The sequence below is a fragment of the Bactrocera latifrons genome, unplaced genomic scaffold (assembly GCF_001853355.1).
Source record: "Bactrocera latifrons isolate USDA-ARS-PBARC rearing strain unplaced genomic scaffold, ASM185335v1 scaffold_175, whole genome shotgun sequence".
NCBI lineage: Eukaryota > Metazoa > Arthropoda > Insecta > Diptera > Tephritidae > Bactrocera > Bactrocera latifrons.
Window position 1 is genome coordinate 102814 of NW_017535241.1, and position 15585 is coordinate 118398.

The 15585-nt window shown below is 35.8% G+C and overlaps 1 protein-coding gene across 1 annotated transcript in view; it reads right to left on the bottom strand.

The window, feature by feature from the left end:
- LOC108967074 (potassium voltage-gated channel protein Shaw) overlaps window positions 1-15585 on the bottom strand; it is a 66461-nt gene that overhangs the window by 20156 nt on the left and 30720 nt on the right. The window contains exons 2-10 of the mRNA XM_018930317.1: window positions 13264-13413; window positions 6133-6265; window positions 5881-6060; window positions 5670-5813; window positions 5582-5616; window positions 5193-5508; window positions 4834-5130; window positions 4525-4734; window positions 2245-2497 (exon numbers count right to left, since the gene is read on the bottom strand). Of these exons, the coding sequence (XP_018785862.1) occupies window positions 2245-2497; window positions 4525-4734; window positions 4834-5130; window positions 5193-5508; window positions 5582-5616; window positions 5670-5813; window positions 5881-6060; window positions 6133-6265; window positions 13264-13413 (1718 nt within the window). The remainder of the gene's footprint in view (window positions 1-2244; window positions 2498-4524; window positions 4735-4833; window positions 5131-5192; window positions 5509-5581; window positions 5617-5669; window positions 5814-5880; window positions 6061-6132; window positions 6266-13263; window positions 13414-15585) is intronic.

Genomic DNA, 15585 nt, shown 5'->3' on the forward strand with positions numbered 1-15585 from the left:
TATTATATGTGTGTACAAGGTTAATACGATGACTTTATTCTTAGCGTTTTCCGCAAAAAATTAAAAGATAAAAATTCACAGCTAAACACACAACACGTGTACAAATATCAATACATATGTATGTTGTATGTAAGAGTATGTGTAAAAATCGGGTTAAACCATCTAAATAAAATTCGTCAGAATAGAAACATAAGCGGCTGCACCAAACGTGCGGCGTGTTTAAGTATACATATGTGAGTATGTTGGTTATGTATGTAATATATGAACAGAAATGTGTAACTATATATAGATTGTATAACATGTAAGTAAAGAAGTCTTTTATAACCATGATATGGTGTCAGTTATCTCAGTTACTTTTTCTATAAGCGCTTCCCTTTCAGTTTTTGATCTTAAATGGAAAGCTCTAGTTTAAAGAAATGCTTTATTTATAATTAAAACCGTGTTTTAATCTTTTCAGATTCCCGCATCTTTTTTTTATCGTTTTTCCCGCATATTTTATATAAATTTTTTTTTCTTTAACAATACAATTTTTATCTCCTAAGCAAGTACATATACTACTTTGGAGGACTGATATTCTATTGCAAAATCTTCCGCTCTACTAAAAAAGGTTGTGATGATTTTTTTTCATAAAGTTAGTCCTTTAAAAGTTCTACGCTGTTAAAACTATGCATTCAAAATACAATTGAATAGTACACCATGTCGTATGAGCAACACTAAAAGTATACCACAAATCACTAGTATAAATGCTCATGTCATTTGATATATAATATAACGTTATCTCCATATAGCATTATGAAGAAAAATTAAAACCTTTTTGTTGAGCGGAGAGCTTTGTATAAGAATATCACTTTCTCAAAGTTGTAATTTTACTTGCTGAATGCAATATATAAAAAAAATACTTATTATATGCAAAAATTATGGGCATGGTTTAAATTTAAAACAAAAACATTGTTTAATTCGGCAGCGATAATCCCCTTCACAAGTATATTTTTTATAAAATAAAAATTTATATAAGTGTATAAAAAGATCATCTTTATCTTGCTTTCGATGGGTCAGTTTGTAGGGCAGATATATGCTATAGTGGTCCGATCTGAGAAATTTCTTCGGAACTTATGACTCTGGCTTATGAAATAACCCACGCCAAATTTTATGAAGATAGCTCTTCAAATAAAAAAGTTTTCCATACAAGGATTACATACGCATTATCCAATTTGTATGGGGGCTATATGCTATAATGCGTCGATCTGAAAAATTTGTCAGAAAATTGTGAGTCTTTCTTACGCATTAACGCATGCCAAATTATGTGAAGATAGCTTATCAAATAAAAAAGTTTTCCATACAAGGATTACCTACTGATTATACACTTTGTATGGGAGCTATACGTTAATTCAAAGGAGCAGTGGCTGCTTGAAAAAGTTATCTTTGCTAAATTTCATGAAGATATCTTATCAAATAAAAAAGTTTTCCATACAAGCACTTTTTTTGATTGATAAGTTTAAATGGCAGCTATATGCTATAGTAGTTCGATCTGTACAATTTCATCGGAGATTATATAGTTTTCTTGGAAAATAAACTGTGCCAAATTTCGTGATAAAATCATTTCAAATAAAAAAGTTTTCGATATAAGAACTTTTTTGATCGATCAGTTTATAAGGCGCAAAACTCAACTTGGTGTAAAAACGGACACCCTAATATAAAAAAAATATTTCTATGTAATATATAAACCGAAATATAATTATATAAATAAATATGTGTACATATGTTGATACTTATAGTATGTACATATGTGAGGGCAAGGAAGTGATTTTATGTGAGTATTTATATTTATATAAGCATATATATGTATATGTTTGTATATATTTATACACTATTATGTATGCGTATAACCTGGAATGTATGCAAATATGTGTGCGCTTTTGTGTTTTTACAAGATTATCTGCCTTAAACACACACACATAAACACCGTTACACTAAGCGACACACAGGAAAATGGAAAATCTTAAACTGCCGGCTCGCTAATGTCGCGCTCGTGTCGTGTCGCGGCAGCTTAACAGCTAACAAATTGGCATGACATAAAGCCCTCTGATTAACTGCATAAACCGAATAAACTGCATAGGTAAACACATACACACACCGACACAACACACAAAGAGGCGTATGTGTGAACGTCGTTGGGTTGGCCCGAAGGCAAATACGAAATTGATACCAAAAAAAAAAAAAAAATATTATTTTAATTAAATTTACCGATTTTGGCACCGCCGAAAGGATCCTTGAACATCGTCGTCGCTGTTGCCGGCGTCGCCGTCGCAACGCCATGATGCAGGCCGGTGGCGCTCAACAAATGCCCGGCGTGTCCGCCATGGTGGCCATGTGGCAGTGAAGTTGTCTGTTTAATGGCGTTCGCACGGCCACGTGTCGGTGGTCCTTGTTCACGTTTGCGACGCGGCTGCTCGACGGGTAGCACACGCCGGCGTTTCTTTGGCAGTTTCGAACGTGCCTGGAAAGTAAAAGCGTGTGAAAGAAAGGGAGAGAGTGAGTAAGTAAGTGAGCGCAAAAGAAAAATAAAAAGTTGTGAATTATAAGTATTTTTTATGTATGTATGTGTGCAGCCAAAGGCATAATCAATGAAAGGGTAATATTCGCATAAATAGCCCTTTATATGCGCTGTCTGCTAAAGTATAAGCGTGCTTAAAAGCTGTGTGTTGGTAATTGAAGCGAAAATTTATATTCTGTGCTTGCATATTTTCATATTCTGTGTGAACTTATTAATTTCGAAGAAATTGTAAATTGAATTTAGCGAGCAGAAGTGGGTATATTATTTTAGATTTGGCAGGGTTGACGAAAGACTTTTGATTCGAGTAACGTAACTTGAACTTATGGCCTTGAATGTTAATAATTTTTTTTTATGGCTGGTGATGGTTTGAAGTGTATACCGTGAATGTGGTTATCAATAATTATAACACAGCTGTATTTAAGGAGTAACCAAAATTTTTATTGATCGGTTTGTATGGCGGCTATATACTAATATATAATGGTCTGATGTTACCAATTATTTATGAGGTTATAGAGCAGTCTTGGATAATAACCTATGCCAAGTTTCGTGAAGATATCTCATGAAAATAAAAAGTCTTCCACAGAAGAACTTGATTTTGATTGATCAGTTTGTATGGCAGCTATATGCTATACTTATCCGATTTGAAATATTTCACCGTAAGTAGAAGCCCTTCTATATATATAAACCCACGCAAATCTTCGTAAAGATATATTGACAAATAAAGAAGTTTTCATACAAAAGATTGATTCCGATCGTTCAGTTTGTATGGCAGCTATATGCTATAGTTAACCGATTTGAACAATTTCTTCGGAGATTACATGTTTGCTTTAGAAAATAACCTGTGCCGACTTTTGTGGAAATACATTGTGAAATGTGTAAGTTTTCCATACAAGAACTTGATTCCGATCGTTCAGTTTGTATGGCAGCTATATGCTATAATGATCCGATACCGACGATTCCGACAAATGAGCAGCTCCTTCGAGAAAGAAGAACGTTTGACAAATTTCCGATTGATATCTCAAAAACTAAGAGACTACTTCATTCATATCCAGAAATACAGAGGGATAGACGAATATTCCATAGGATGTGTACAAACTACGTGGCAAAATTATTGTAGCCTGTTCAAGTTATAAAGAGAACTAAGATTTTCTGGTTATATTTGGATGGCGTAAGTGCTGCTCAGATTACGAGTTCGAACTCAATATATTCGCAGTCAATTCGTTCTATTTACCTATCCTATTAAAGGACAGCAATGACCACACAATTTATATCGCGGAAATTTTGTTTCCCCGCAAAACTAATGCGGCTGTGTAAACTGACGTTGAGCAACACCAAAAGCTCCTCAGGAAGGCCCTGTCCGAACCGTCCGATAGCGAACGAGACAAGGCGACTTGCTCAATATACTGATGAAGAAAAGAATATAATGTACAGCTGCTGGTGTACGCCAATGCTATTGATATCATTGGTCTCAACAACCACGGTCTTAGTTCTGCTTTCTTCTTACAGAAAGCGATGACAGCCATGCGAGGATAAATAGACAATATGGGGACCTGGATTTCCTGATCACGTGTTTTTCCATTGTCCATAGGGGAAAAGTTATAAACAGCACTAGGTGGTAGTTTAAGGGTGAAAGGTTTGACTGTACTTATGTGCTACCATAAAAAAGTCGGCCTTAGGAGTATTTGAGAGAAAGGTTCTGCAAAGTGAGATCATATTGACGAATACCAGCCTTATTAGCTAATCTAAACTATCTAAAACCAGTATGGTCGCTGGCTACGAGAATTGGCCATTTTCATTGTGATTTAGTAAACCCTGTTAGTGTGGTGGATATCTTTTTGGACTTCGCTATATATGTTCTATTACGTCTAAAATCATCCTTTCGCTGAAAAATCTTTAAGAAACTCTCAGCATGAATTTAAGTATTCTAATATATGCAATCAACTTTATGCTATAAAATCCAAGCAACTTACCTGCGTGTGCGAGTAAAACATGGAAAAGTTGCTAACGATGACGGGTACCGGCAGTGCTATCGTCAATACGCCAGCAAGCGCACAAAGCGCGCCTACAAACATGCCCGGATACGTTTTCGGTGCCACATCGCCATAACCGACAGTGGTCATAGTGACTATGGCCCACCAGAGACCAAGTGGTATGCTCTTGAACTGATTTTCAGGGTTGTCCTAAAATGAGAAGAAAGAAAGAAAAAAAGACAACATAAAGATTAAGAAAAATATCTAATGAGAATTAAATAGAGCAAATATAAATTAAGACTTCTTTACCTGCAACTTCTCCGCATAGTAAGCCAAACTGGCGAAGAACACTATACCAAGCACTAAGAAGAATACCAGCAACGTCAGCTCTTTCGCTGAGGCCTTGAATGTATGTATAAGTATGCGAAGACCAGGCGAATGTCGCGTCAACTTGAAGAGACGCATAATGCGTACTATCGAGAAAGCCTCCAGCAGCCCAGTGTATTCGCCCATACGTTGCATGACGTCCGTGTAAAAGCTAAGCGTGGCGGTGAAGTCAATTATATTGACCGGCGATTTGATGAACTGCCAAATATTCGGCGAAACCTGCGTTAAAATATTGAATTTTGTTGGTGAAAGTTTAGGTTTAGCAAAAGCGGCACACTCACAATTAGCCTGATGAGCACCTCGATAAAGAACCACACGTTGCACACCAACTCCACGTAGAAGAAAGCCTCGTGCGGCTGTCCGTACGACTCATGCCAACCATGACCGTGATGATCGACACCGCCGAGCAATTTCTGTTGTATCAAATCCTTCACGTTGCGTATGGAACGTTTCAGGCGATTGCGATTGGATAGACCGCCACCGCCGGTGCCTTTCAGCGTGAATGTGGCAATGAACTGACTGGTGTTGGCATTACCCGGCGCTGTATAATTTGTGACTTTAAAGGTGTGCGCCAGCGTATAGTTGATACCGCTGGCACTTGTTACGTTCACACCGTAGTTGTTCGCGTGCACCGGCGGTGCCATATTGCCCACAGCGCCGCTACGTGTACCCGGTGCCGCTGTCACTGTGGTGGCTATGTGTGCGCTCGGCGGCACCGGTGGCATATTATGCTGATGAGGTATACTAGGTATGTGCACGGATGGCGTGTGCGGTACAGCCGACGGACTTGGTCCATGTTCGGTGTGAGTGGCGGGAAAGTCCACACGAAAACCCGGATGAGTCTTCAGGCAGAACGATATCACAGAAACGAATATAAAGAAAACCGACATACTAGCTACGATCTGTGAGCGAAAATAATTGGAAGTTTTACAAAGACTGAAAAATAATATTAATATGACAAGCTCGTACTTTAGCACCCGTCGAACTGGAGGGTTCATCAAAGAGCGCCCACACCTTCGGCTTAATACGTTGCCAACAGCTAAGTCGTCCATTGATCAGTGCTTCTTCGAAACCGAATAGACGTGCAATTTGTTCTTCAGAGGGTTTTTCATTTTCAATATCTAATTTATCTAAAATGGCTAAAGTATTCTAAAAGAGAAAAATGGAGTCCAACTAAAACTACTTTTTTGGGCTTTTAATTCGCTGTGGTTATGTTTTTACCTGTGTGTCACGGTGTATGCTGTAGGTGGACCAACAGCATGGTTCTACTTGGTTCGAATCGAGTCCCCAAAATTCTAGTTCCTCTTCGAATAGTGGTCCACAGACATCTGTGGGATAGTGTAGTTTACCGGTTCTGAAAGTAAAGTGAGGTTAAAATACTAATAAGATAAGGGAACTGGAATTTAATAAAAAAAAAGCAGGTAAAAAAATGGAGATGACTTTGTGTAAATTCCGAAGGTCAGGAAATGTAGTTTTCTATAAGACCGATGGATTTTAAGAGAGGTGAGTTAGGAAAGCCTTATTGTATTTTAAAAGCTCTCAGGGTTTTGCAGAACGACCCAAAGAGCTTTAAACAATCACGTGGAAGTATCTTAGAACCAATACTCACACCCTTGGCGGGATCATTAACCTCAATAGCGAATACAACAGATCGGTCATGTATAGTTTTCTTTCGCCGAACTCTGACAGTGTAGTCGCGATAGAAATTCGAGCTACATATAGCTTGTTCTCCAAAGCAACCAGAAAACTTTCGGTACAAAGGATTTAGGAATTATATGTCGTGTAGAAGTTGTAAAGACTAAAAAAGTCCTTTGGAATTAATAAATCTCCTTCCCTGCGAAATAGTAAGAAGTAAGATATTTGCTCGGATCTCACTAACATATTGATTTCAATTGGGATTATAAGGACTCAGGACTGATTAGCTGTCAATCTAAGACCAAGAGTTAGACCTCACTCAATTCTTGTATATTCCGAACTTTAAAAGATCAATTACTTAAAAGCAAGAATACCTTACGTCTTCGGACATTAAAGCCAGCGAAAATTAGCGAAATTTCAACTATTAAAAAATTTAAAAACGATATCTAACCCAAAAATTAAGTCAACGCACGAAAATCGGCTCAATTTAATTTACTATGCGCCAAGGACACGTGATAAACCGGTAGTAAAAGACAGACGTTTGGTAGAGAATCGAACAAAAATGTTTTAAAACTTCATTAAATGTGTATGACAATTACCAAATTCGCTCTAAAGTGTTTTTGTTCAAGTAGTTCGTGTTGGGACAGCTTGGTAACTAGTTATAAACTGGGTAATTTTTAACTAGTTGTTTAAAGAGACTACGTAAAGTCAGAATACACAGAAAGTAGTTCGTTTTGCACCGGTTTTGTAACTAGTTACGAACTGAATAGTTTATACCCAGTTGTGAAAGAAACTGACTTAAGTCAGAATACATAAATTAACAAGAAAAACTTAATGTAGACTTTCGAAATAATTTCGGTCCAGTTCGTAACTAGTCCAAAATTAATTCAATTGTTACCAATTGCTAAATGGTAGATTCCATCATTTTACTACACACATATCTAAAAAACATTGAACGGATGTTTGTATCATCAACGCAGTCACGCACATGTGAGTATATAAATGTGTGCGTGGCCGTAATGCCAAACAGCGGATATAAATAAAATTAGTAATTCCCGTCGTGTACCCGACAGGCATGATAAAGACATTGATGCACAGCAGGTGGTTGCGGCTTTGCCATCTAATTTACCGAACAAAGCTTTTTTAAGCAACAAAAACAAAAAATCGTAAAGGAAGATGTGTGTGGATAAACACATACTATATGTATAAAAGTGAGTGAATTAAGATGAGAATAGGAGGGGGAGTTAAGAAGGAAAGAGAGCGCAGCAGCGTTTTAAGAAAACGCTTAAAAGCGGTAATGCGCTTTACTAAAGCGTGATGAAATTAAATTATTATTACCATAAACGAAATTTCCTTCCCTGCAAACGGGAAGTTAGAGACCAAAGAAAGATGGAGAGGTGGGAAAAATCAAGGAAAGATAATATAGAAATAAGTGAAGCATGCATATTATATATACACATATATGCTTCCAGCTATACGTGTATTTATAGATTACAAAAACAAACTGATAATGTGGGAAGAATGAATTATGTAAAGTCAGCAGTTGAAGGACGTGTGGAGCTAAGGGCATAAGTGCATGGAAAATTTTGTTTCTGATTATTTGAAGGGCGAATACAATTACACTACCGTGAGAGTGTCAATCCGTTTACGTGTGAAATCAGTCGATTCCAGAAAGACAGGAGTTTTTTTAGGCATTGAGATCTAGAACTGTTTAGCTACAAAACAAAAATTTCGACAGCTCAAATTTCAATGTTTTTTGGCGAGCTTATTAAAAAAAAAACATGTATGCTTAAATTTACACATTCATCCCTAACTACTAGTAAATTATCTATCGAAATTTACTTTAAGGGGGAAGTTAACTTGCACCCCCCGACACCAATCAAACACTCAGCTTAACCTTTTGAGGCGTTAATACAGGCTTTGCGACCATTTGTTGAGCTTCACAACGTTTGGATCATGATTTATCGCACATTATTTTCGTATTTGATCCACTTGTCTTCTCATGTTACAATTGGCTTTAGAAATGGTTCGATTTCAATTCGGTTCAGTAAAGACTTGCAGAATTAATTTCGGTCTATTAAATTTTTCAAGGACAATCCATGTGGTACCCAAACATCGAGCTTCTTTTTGTAGCCAGCCTTTTTTAAATGGTTCAAAACCATTTGATGATGAATGTTAAGTTCCTTAGCGATGTAATGGCTGCTTATGTGGCAGTTCTGGTCAATACTTTCCATAATTTCATCGACTTTTTCAGCGATATGTTTTTGACCCACAGACTTAATACAAGTTGTGTTCCAAATTAAACAGAACTTTGTGAATCTAGCGCCCCGTGGTGGCGCCATCTATATGTCGATTGGTGCGTTAGAATTTGCTATCTTTTTCGATTGTCCAGTGAGAATTTCACGACATTTCATGACTTGGAAGTGAAGTTATTGCCTTTTAAGTGTCAGTATGTTTATGTAATCGGGCTTCGAACGAAGAGCAAACATTAAATTTTGTTTTAAAATTAGTAAAACATTTACCGAAACGTTTTAATTGATGAAAAAAGTTTATGGCAGAGTAGCAGAGTGCACGAGTGGTTTCAACGTTTTCAAAGTGGTCGTGAGGACAAAAATGACCATCAACATGTGAGCCAATCGAAATTCGCGATCACCGGAAATTCCATCGAAACTGTACGTGAATTTATCAAAAATCAGCCGAAATCATCATTTAAATTCATGGAAATGGAATTGAACATCTTCAAAACATCGATTTATCGCATTTTTACCGAACATTTGAGTTTACGAACGGTTTGTTCCGCACAAATTGACTGACGACTAAAAATTGTTCAGAATCCAACATTCGAAGCACGATTACTTGACCAAAAATCACATTTTAACCATGAACCACTCCCGGTATTCACTTGATATGGTACCGAAAAAATGCATTTTCCCATGAAAGGAAAGCGTCATGCAGACGTAAAAGCCATTCAAAGGCTTGCAATGGCATACCGGACAAAGAGCTAAAAATCTCGTTCGACATGCTATTCGCCGCATAGAAAGCTGAATTGAAGCAGAAAGAGACTATTTAGAATAAAATAAATTGATTTTGGCAAAAAAACCGTTTGTTCGGTTTTTTTTTTAAACCTATTTACTTTGGAACTCACCTTGTAATCTATCTTTATCAAATTGTCTTCAGTCACTATCGCATAGATGAAGGTCTACAAAATATCATTTTTTCCACAGCAAGAAACAAATTTCGTTGTGTAAGAATTTTTAATCGCCTCTGTATATTAATAGATGTAATATATTTATACATCTCCGCAATGTCCAAAAATAGAAATATTAATTACAAGTCTTGGGATTTCACAAAATTGCCCGAGGTTACTAAAAAATGTATATCTATTTAATGACTATCTATATTGTGAAAAATATTTAAGCACTCCGCAGTGACACATACATACACTTTAAGTAAGTGAATCCCAATAGCCGAAATAGAAATTTTGATACAAGGGATATATGATTTGTCACTGTGTTTTCAATGCGGATATACCGCGTGTTTGCCTTAAACATAAAGATTTTCCTATTATACTTATCACAGATTTTTATTAAAGGTAATTGAATAAGATTGCCCTTCTATATGATAAATTAGTACTACTGCGACATGATTCTGCGAGTACCATTTCATCCAAGTTGTAGGATATTCAGGTTAAAAAATTAGTTGCTCACTCCGAAAACGATTTATCAAATAATTATTTATATTATATAATTAAACTACAGAACTTTTGATTTGGCTAATGTTTTGAAGATCTTAAATGAGTTCGAAAATAGTTTTATGACACTCTATAACTATTTGTCTACTTCAAATAGTATACCCTAAAGTTAGATCGCAAATTAAAAGAGCCACTATAAGGATACATAACTCAAAACAAAAAAATACGTCCACAATATATCAGAGATCATGGAACATCGAATAAGGTGTGTTGCTTTTTGAAAAGAGACAGTAAGAGTGTTGGGTCTATGCAATAAGATGATTATAAGGATGATATGAAATGATATGCATAACGTCATAAATTTAATTGACCTTGAAAATTGTGAAAACATCAACCACGGTTTTTACATCGACATGTCAGACAAACTTGGTATTTCCATGATAATAGAGTCAAATTTTCCTGAAAGGAGCACAATTTCTATGCGATAAGGGATTGATAACTCAAGATCACACTTCTAAAAATATTTCGGAAAAGTTCTAAATCATGATTTTATTACTTTGTATATGTAATCTATTTTTCTAAGAAAAAATCCGATATGAACGGGAAGAAAATGCTTTGAAGTGAAAATATGCTAAGCAGAAGATTTAAAATATAACGTAATTCCCGATCTAATCCATAGCGTTTAGCAAGAAATATATATTATATATTGCCAAATTAGGGCTGAGCCTGGTAGCATGATATATCGAACAAGAATTACTAGATTATTGGCTTGATAACCCCAAAACTTTGGTTTAAAAATCTTAATATTACAAATATTATTTATCTAAAAGTTATTTAGAATATGTCAAAAAATTCGAAAAAGCAATGATTATTACATAATTATTAATGAGCCTTTGTTACAATACTGATTAAATATGTCCTATCTATTAAAAAGTAAAAAATTTAAAGTTATATTTTTAGGATAAGTTGCTTCCTAACTCTTACTTCTTATTTTTCAAAGTAGATATTTATTGAACCACCCTCGTTGTATGGTATAAAAGTTTTTGGTGCCATTAAAGTGCCGCCTGTCCAACTAATAGATTAATCACAGCTTCACTTATTGCTGACAGCAGAACAATCAACATACTGATATTAATGCACATATGTATGTATATGTATATATAATATAAACAAACTAGAAGTAGCAGACGTCGGAGTCTTCAGCTGTCAATCAACTAATGAACAAAACGTTACGGTCATAAATTAAATAGACTTGAGCAAAAACCTAAAATTAACCGTAATTTACAAAATTACTTGAAATATATAAACAAAAACAACCAAAACCAAAAGGTTGACAAGTCAATAGAGTTCGATATACACTCATAGCCGGATTTCAACCACAAATTTTGGGATTTTGCAAGAATACAAAGAATGGTTTGTGGAGCACTAATAAGATTGAATACACTTCTAAATATATAGATCGATATATAGATATATAGGTAAAAAAATATATATAGTATATTTATATAAATTAGGGTGAAMAAAAAAAAAAAAACAAATAACACTTCGAATTCACGGGTTAAAATTAATCAGTCAGGGAGAAAGGCTCGAGTAGTTTTCATACCGAAGGCTGGTAGAAAAAACCCAACCTATTCAAAAGAGCTTACATAGGCATATCCGCCTAACTTCCTTCCTGTAGAGGAAATCTTGGTAGCTTGTCCAAGGCGCAGCACGCATATACGCCAGGCAGATCAGTAGATATTGCTCTCCATATACTGGTATTTAATATCCAAAATGCTTTTGAATAGAAAGAGTACGCTCTTGGAGCATTCCTGGACATTTTTGGAGCCTTCAACGTCTCTACGGAATCTATTCTGAATATTAACCAATCAATAGGTGTTGATCCTGTCATACAATCCTGGATCAGAAGCCTTTTGACCTTTAGTCGTATGAAGTTGATATGAGATGAATGGAGCGACGCTAAAATAAACAAGGAAGTCTGCAAGGTGGAGTGTTATCTTCGATGCTATGGCCATTAGTGGTGAATAAACTGCTAAAGAACTTGGAAGACAAAGAATCTAAGCTGGTTCGATGTCTACAGCCCATTAACAGTATTATGAATACCTCTCTCAATGCAGTCCCAGCATTCGCAATTTCGCGAAATTTTGTTTGTACACAAAATGGACGAGATTGCCAAGAATGATGTACAGCTAATACCCGAAAACGTGATTAAGATTGAGAAACCCATGCATTGTCTATACGACGATCTCGACTGAAGCATGCTAAAGAAAATCAAAACCCAATTGTGCGAGCTATCTGGGAGCAAAACTGCAAAAATCATATGCAGAACGGTGGATCGGAAGTATGCAAAATTCCTGTTGGCTCTGGATATGACCAATGCGACGAGCTGAGTTCACTTAGCCATTTCCATCCTTCTGTAGATAAACGAAATAGTCGCTCAGTTTTGGAACTAAAAGATGCTACTTTGTCGGCAGCAGCGATATCGGATCACTATAGCCTATAGCTGCCAAATGTATAAACTAACTTATCAAAATCAAGTCCTTGAATGGAAAACTTGTTTATTTGACAATATATCTACCAAATATTAGGGACAGTTTAGTATCCAATGCAACATTACAATCTCCGATGAAATCGTTCAAATTGGATTACTATAACATATGGCTATCATACAAACTTAACGATCGGAATCAAGCCATTATAGGGAAAACCTTTTCATTTAACGAGATATTTTCACCAAACTTGCCATGGCTTATTATGTAAGACAACTGTGTAATGTGCGAATAAATGATAAGGATCGAACTACTATAGCATATAGCTGTCATATAATTTGACCGATCAAAGTAAAGTTATCGTATTAAACCTTTTTTACTTATGAAGGATGTTATAGAATCAGACCAACCGAAGTTAATTTTTGTAATTTTTTCTCTGTACTCATTTTATTTTAATTAATAAAGTCATTAGGTAATTTTTGGCTCACCCTAATATATATGTATGAAGAAAAAATATATTATCTGCACAACACTCACCTGTAGTAGTTGAGTATTTGCGTGAATACACCCGGATGGCGATCAAAGAAATATTCATTCAGCACCGGATCATAATTGGCCAGCGCCTCCGTGAGACGGGAAAGGCGTGTGGCGGGTATTTTCTTCAATGTCGCCTTATAAGTTTCATATCTGTAACAAAGAAAAGAAATTTAAAAAAATTAAATAAAATATAAAATTAAAAGTCGGAGACGAGAGACAAAAAGAGAAGAAGAAGTGAAATATGTTATATATATGCAAACATGGATGCATATATATATATATATATAGGTAAGTACATAAGTATATGCATATGTATGTAGGTAAGTCAGTCCTATATGAGTCTGTCATTACACTAGTAATATCCATAAGAAATACTTGTAGTGTATGCTTTTGAATAATTAATTTCAAGTGGCACTTGAAATGACATTATAAGGCAAAAATATACAAATTCAACGCACACACTCATACATACATACTACTAGAAATATAAGGCGCACATTTGTGGTCTGCAACGTCACAGTGTCAGCGGTGGCTGGCAGTAAGGACGTTTTATTTTGGTTTTGCCCTTTAAAAAAGCCTTGACACATAATTTCATTAAAAGCCAAGTGTTTGACTATCACAAAACACACATACATACACATAAATAAACTTACACACATACTCACATGCATATGCAGACTTCAGTAAACGATATGTCGGGACACTTAGCAGCGGTGTCCTTGTGGCATATGGCGCTAATGCATTTAGAGCATGAACAAGTATGTATACGCAATAAGGTATATCAGTATGCATATATTTATATGTAAATATAGTTATATGTACCAAATGTAAGTATGCACATTTGTATATCTTCGAAAGCTGATGAAAGTTTCATTTTCTACGAAATCAATGTATGCACATACACACACCAGTCAACAACTTTATTTAAGCAATTTATTTCCCGAAAACAGCAGCTCAACTGGTTTTCGATAGTGTATGTAAATATGTATGCTTATATTGGATTCAAGCTTATAGTATCTTTTTAATCTTAAAGGTCAGTGGCTATTAGCTGTATCTATCAGAAATGACAAACAACGATGCGTCAAGATATGGTCAGTGAATTCGGAAAGTTTGAAAATTTGAATTTTCAGGAATATTCAAAATCATAAGTAAATAAATGTAATACTATGAGCAAAACTTAGTAAGACTATATCTATGATTTATAAATTCTGAATTTATTCTTCAAAATCTATGTCGTCAACATCAAAGGGACACTTATGCCCCAATGTTTTTTCCAATCCTCGTAACAGTTGTTGAAGTCAATTGCCGGAAAAGCCTTCAATAGCTTCAAATTGGGCCAAAAACTCACAAAGACTCAAGGCGGTATGCGATGGTGCATTATCGTGATGTAAAAATCAAGAGTTTTCGCTCATAATTTCGGTGCCGTTTTAGCAACCGCTCACGCAAATGACGCATAATACTCAAATAGTAATCCTTATTGACAGTCGGAATCCATTTGGAGTGCAGTACACCTCGATGAATGAAGAAAACTGTCAACATAACCATCATTTTTGACCTGAATTGACATGGTTGTTTTTGGTTTTGTCTGTTTCCGGTAGGATAAGCAGAGAGGTAAGACTAATTGTCAGCAATAATTTTCATTTCATGACATCTTTATGGTCGGAAAGCATGATCTCACAGACATTCACGCAAAAAATTTCGAAAACAATTGACTGATTTAAAAAAAAAAACAAAAAAAAAGTCTTTCAAATGGTTTTCACTCATGTTTTCGATATTCCGGCGTTGCCAGTATGATCTTTCACTGTTCATCGTCGATTCTCAAGAACAAGTTCCTTTATTTTATTGACTTGTTGATCATATCAGTTGATAGCCGTCCTGCAATTGATATTACTTACATACATATGTATTTAATAGTTTGTCTATTAGTGGTCCTTAATACATTGTATCCATCACTATCCAAAATAAATAGTCTGGCGTTGACGTCTATCCCGGCACCATGGCGGACTGCGAAGATTGACTTCATACACAAAGTAGGAAGGAAAGCATATTCCCTGGTAAAGTCCTCTGAAACTCTGAATGGAGTGATTTCAACCTCAACCTATTGCTAAGAGATAGCACAAACAAGTGATACACTGACGGCTCGAAAATGCCGGAGGGAATTGGTGCAAGAGACGCAGGAGTACTTATCCAACTCTCCATGCCTACGGGAAGTTTTTCGAGCATTTTACAAGCAGAAGTCTTTGCTATAAGTCGATGTGTAGAGACAAACCTCCAACGCAACTCTTACAACGAAAGTATGGCTATCCTCAGCGATAGCTAATC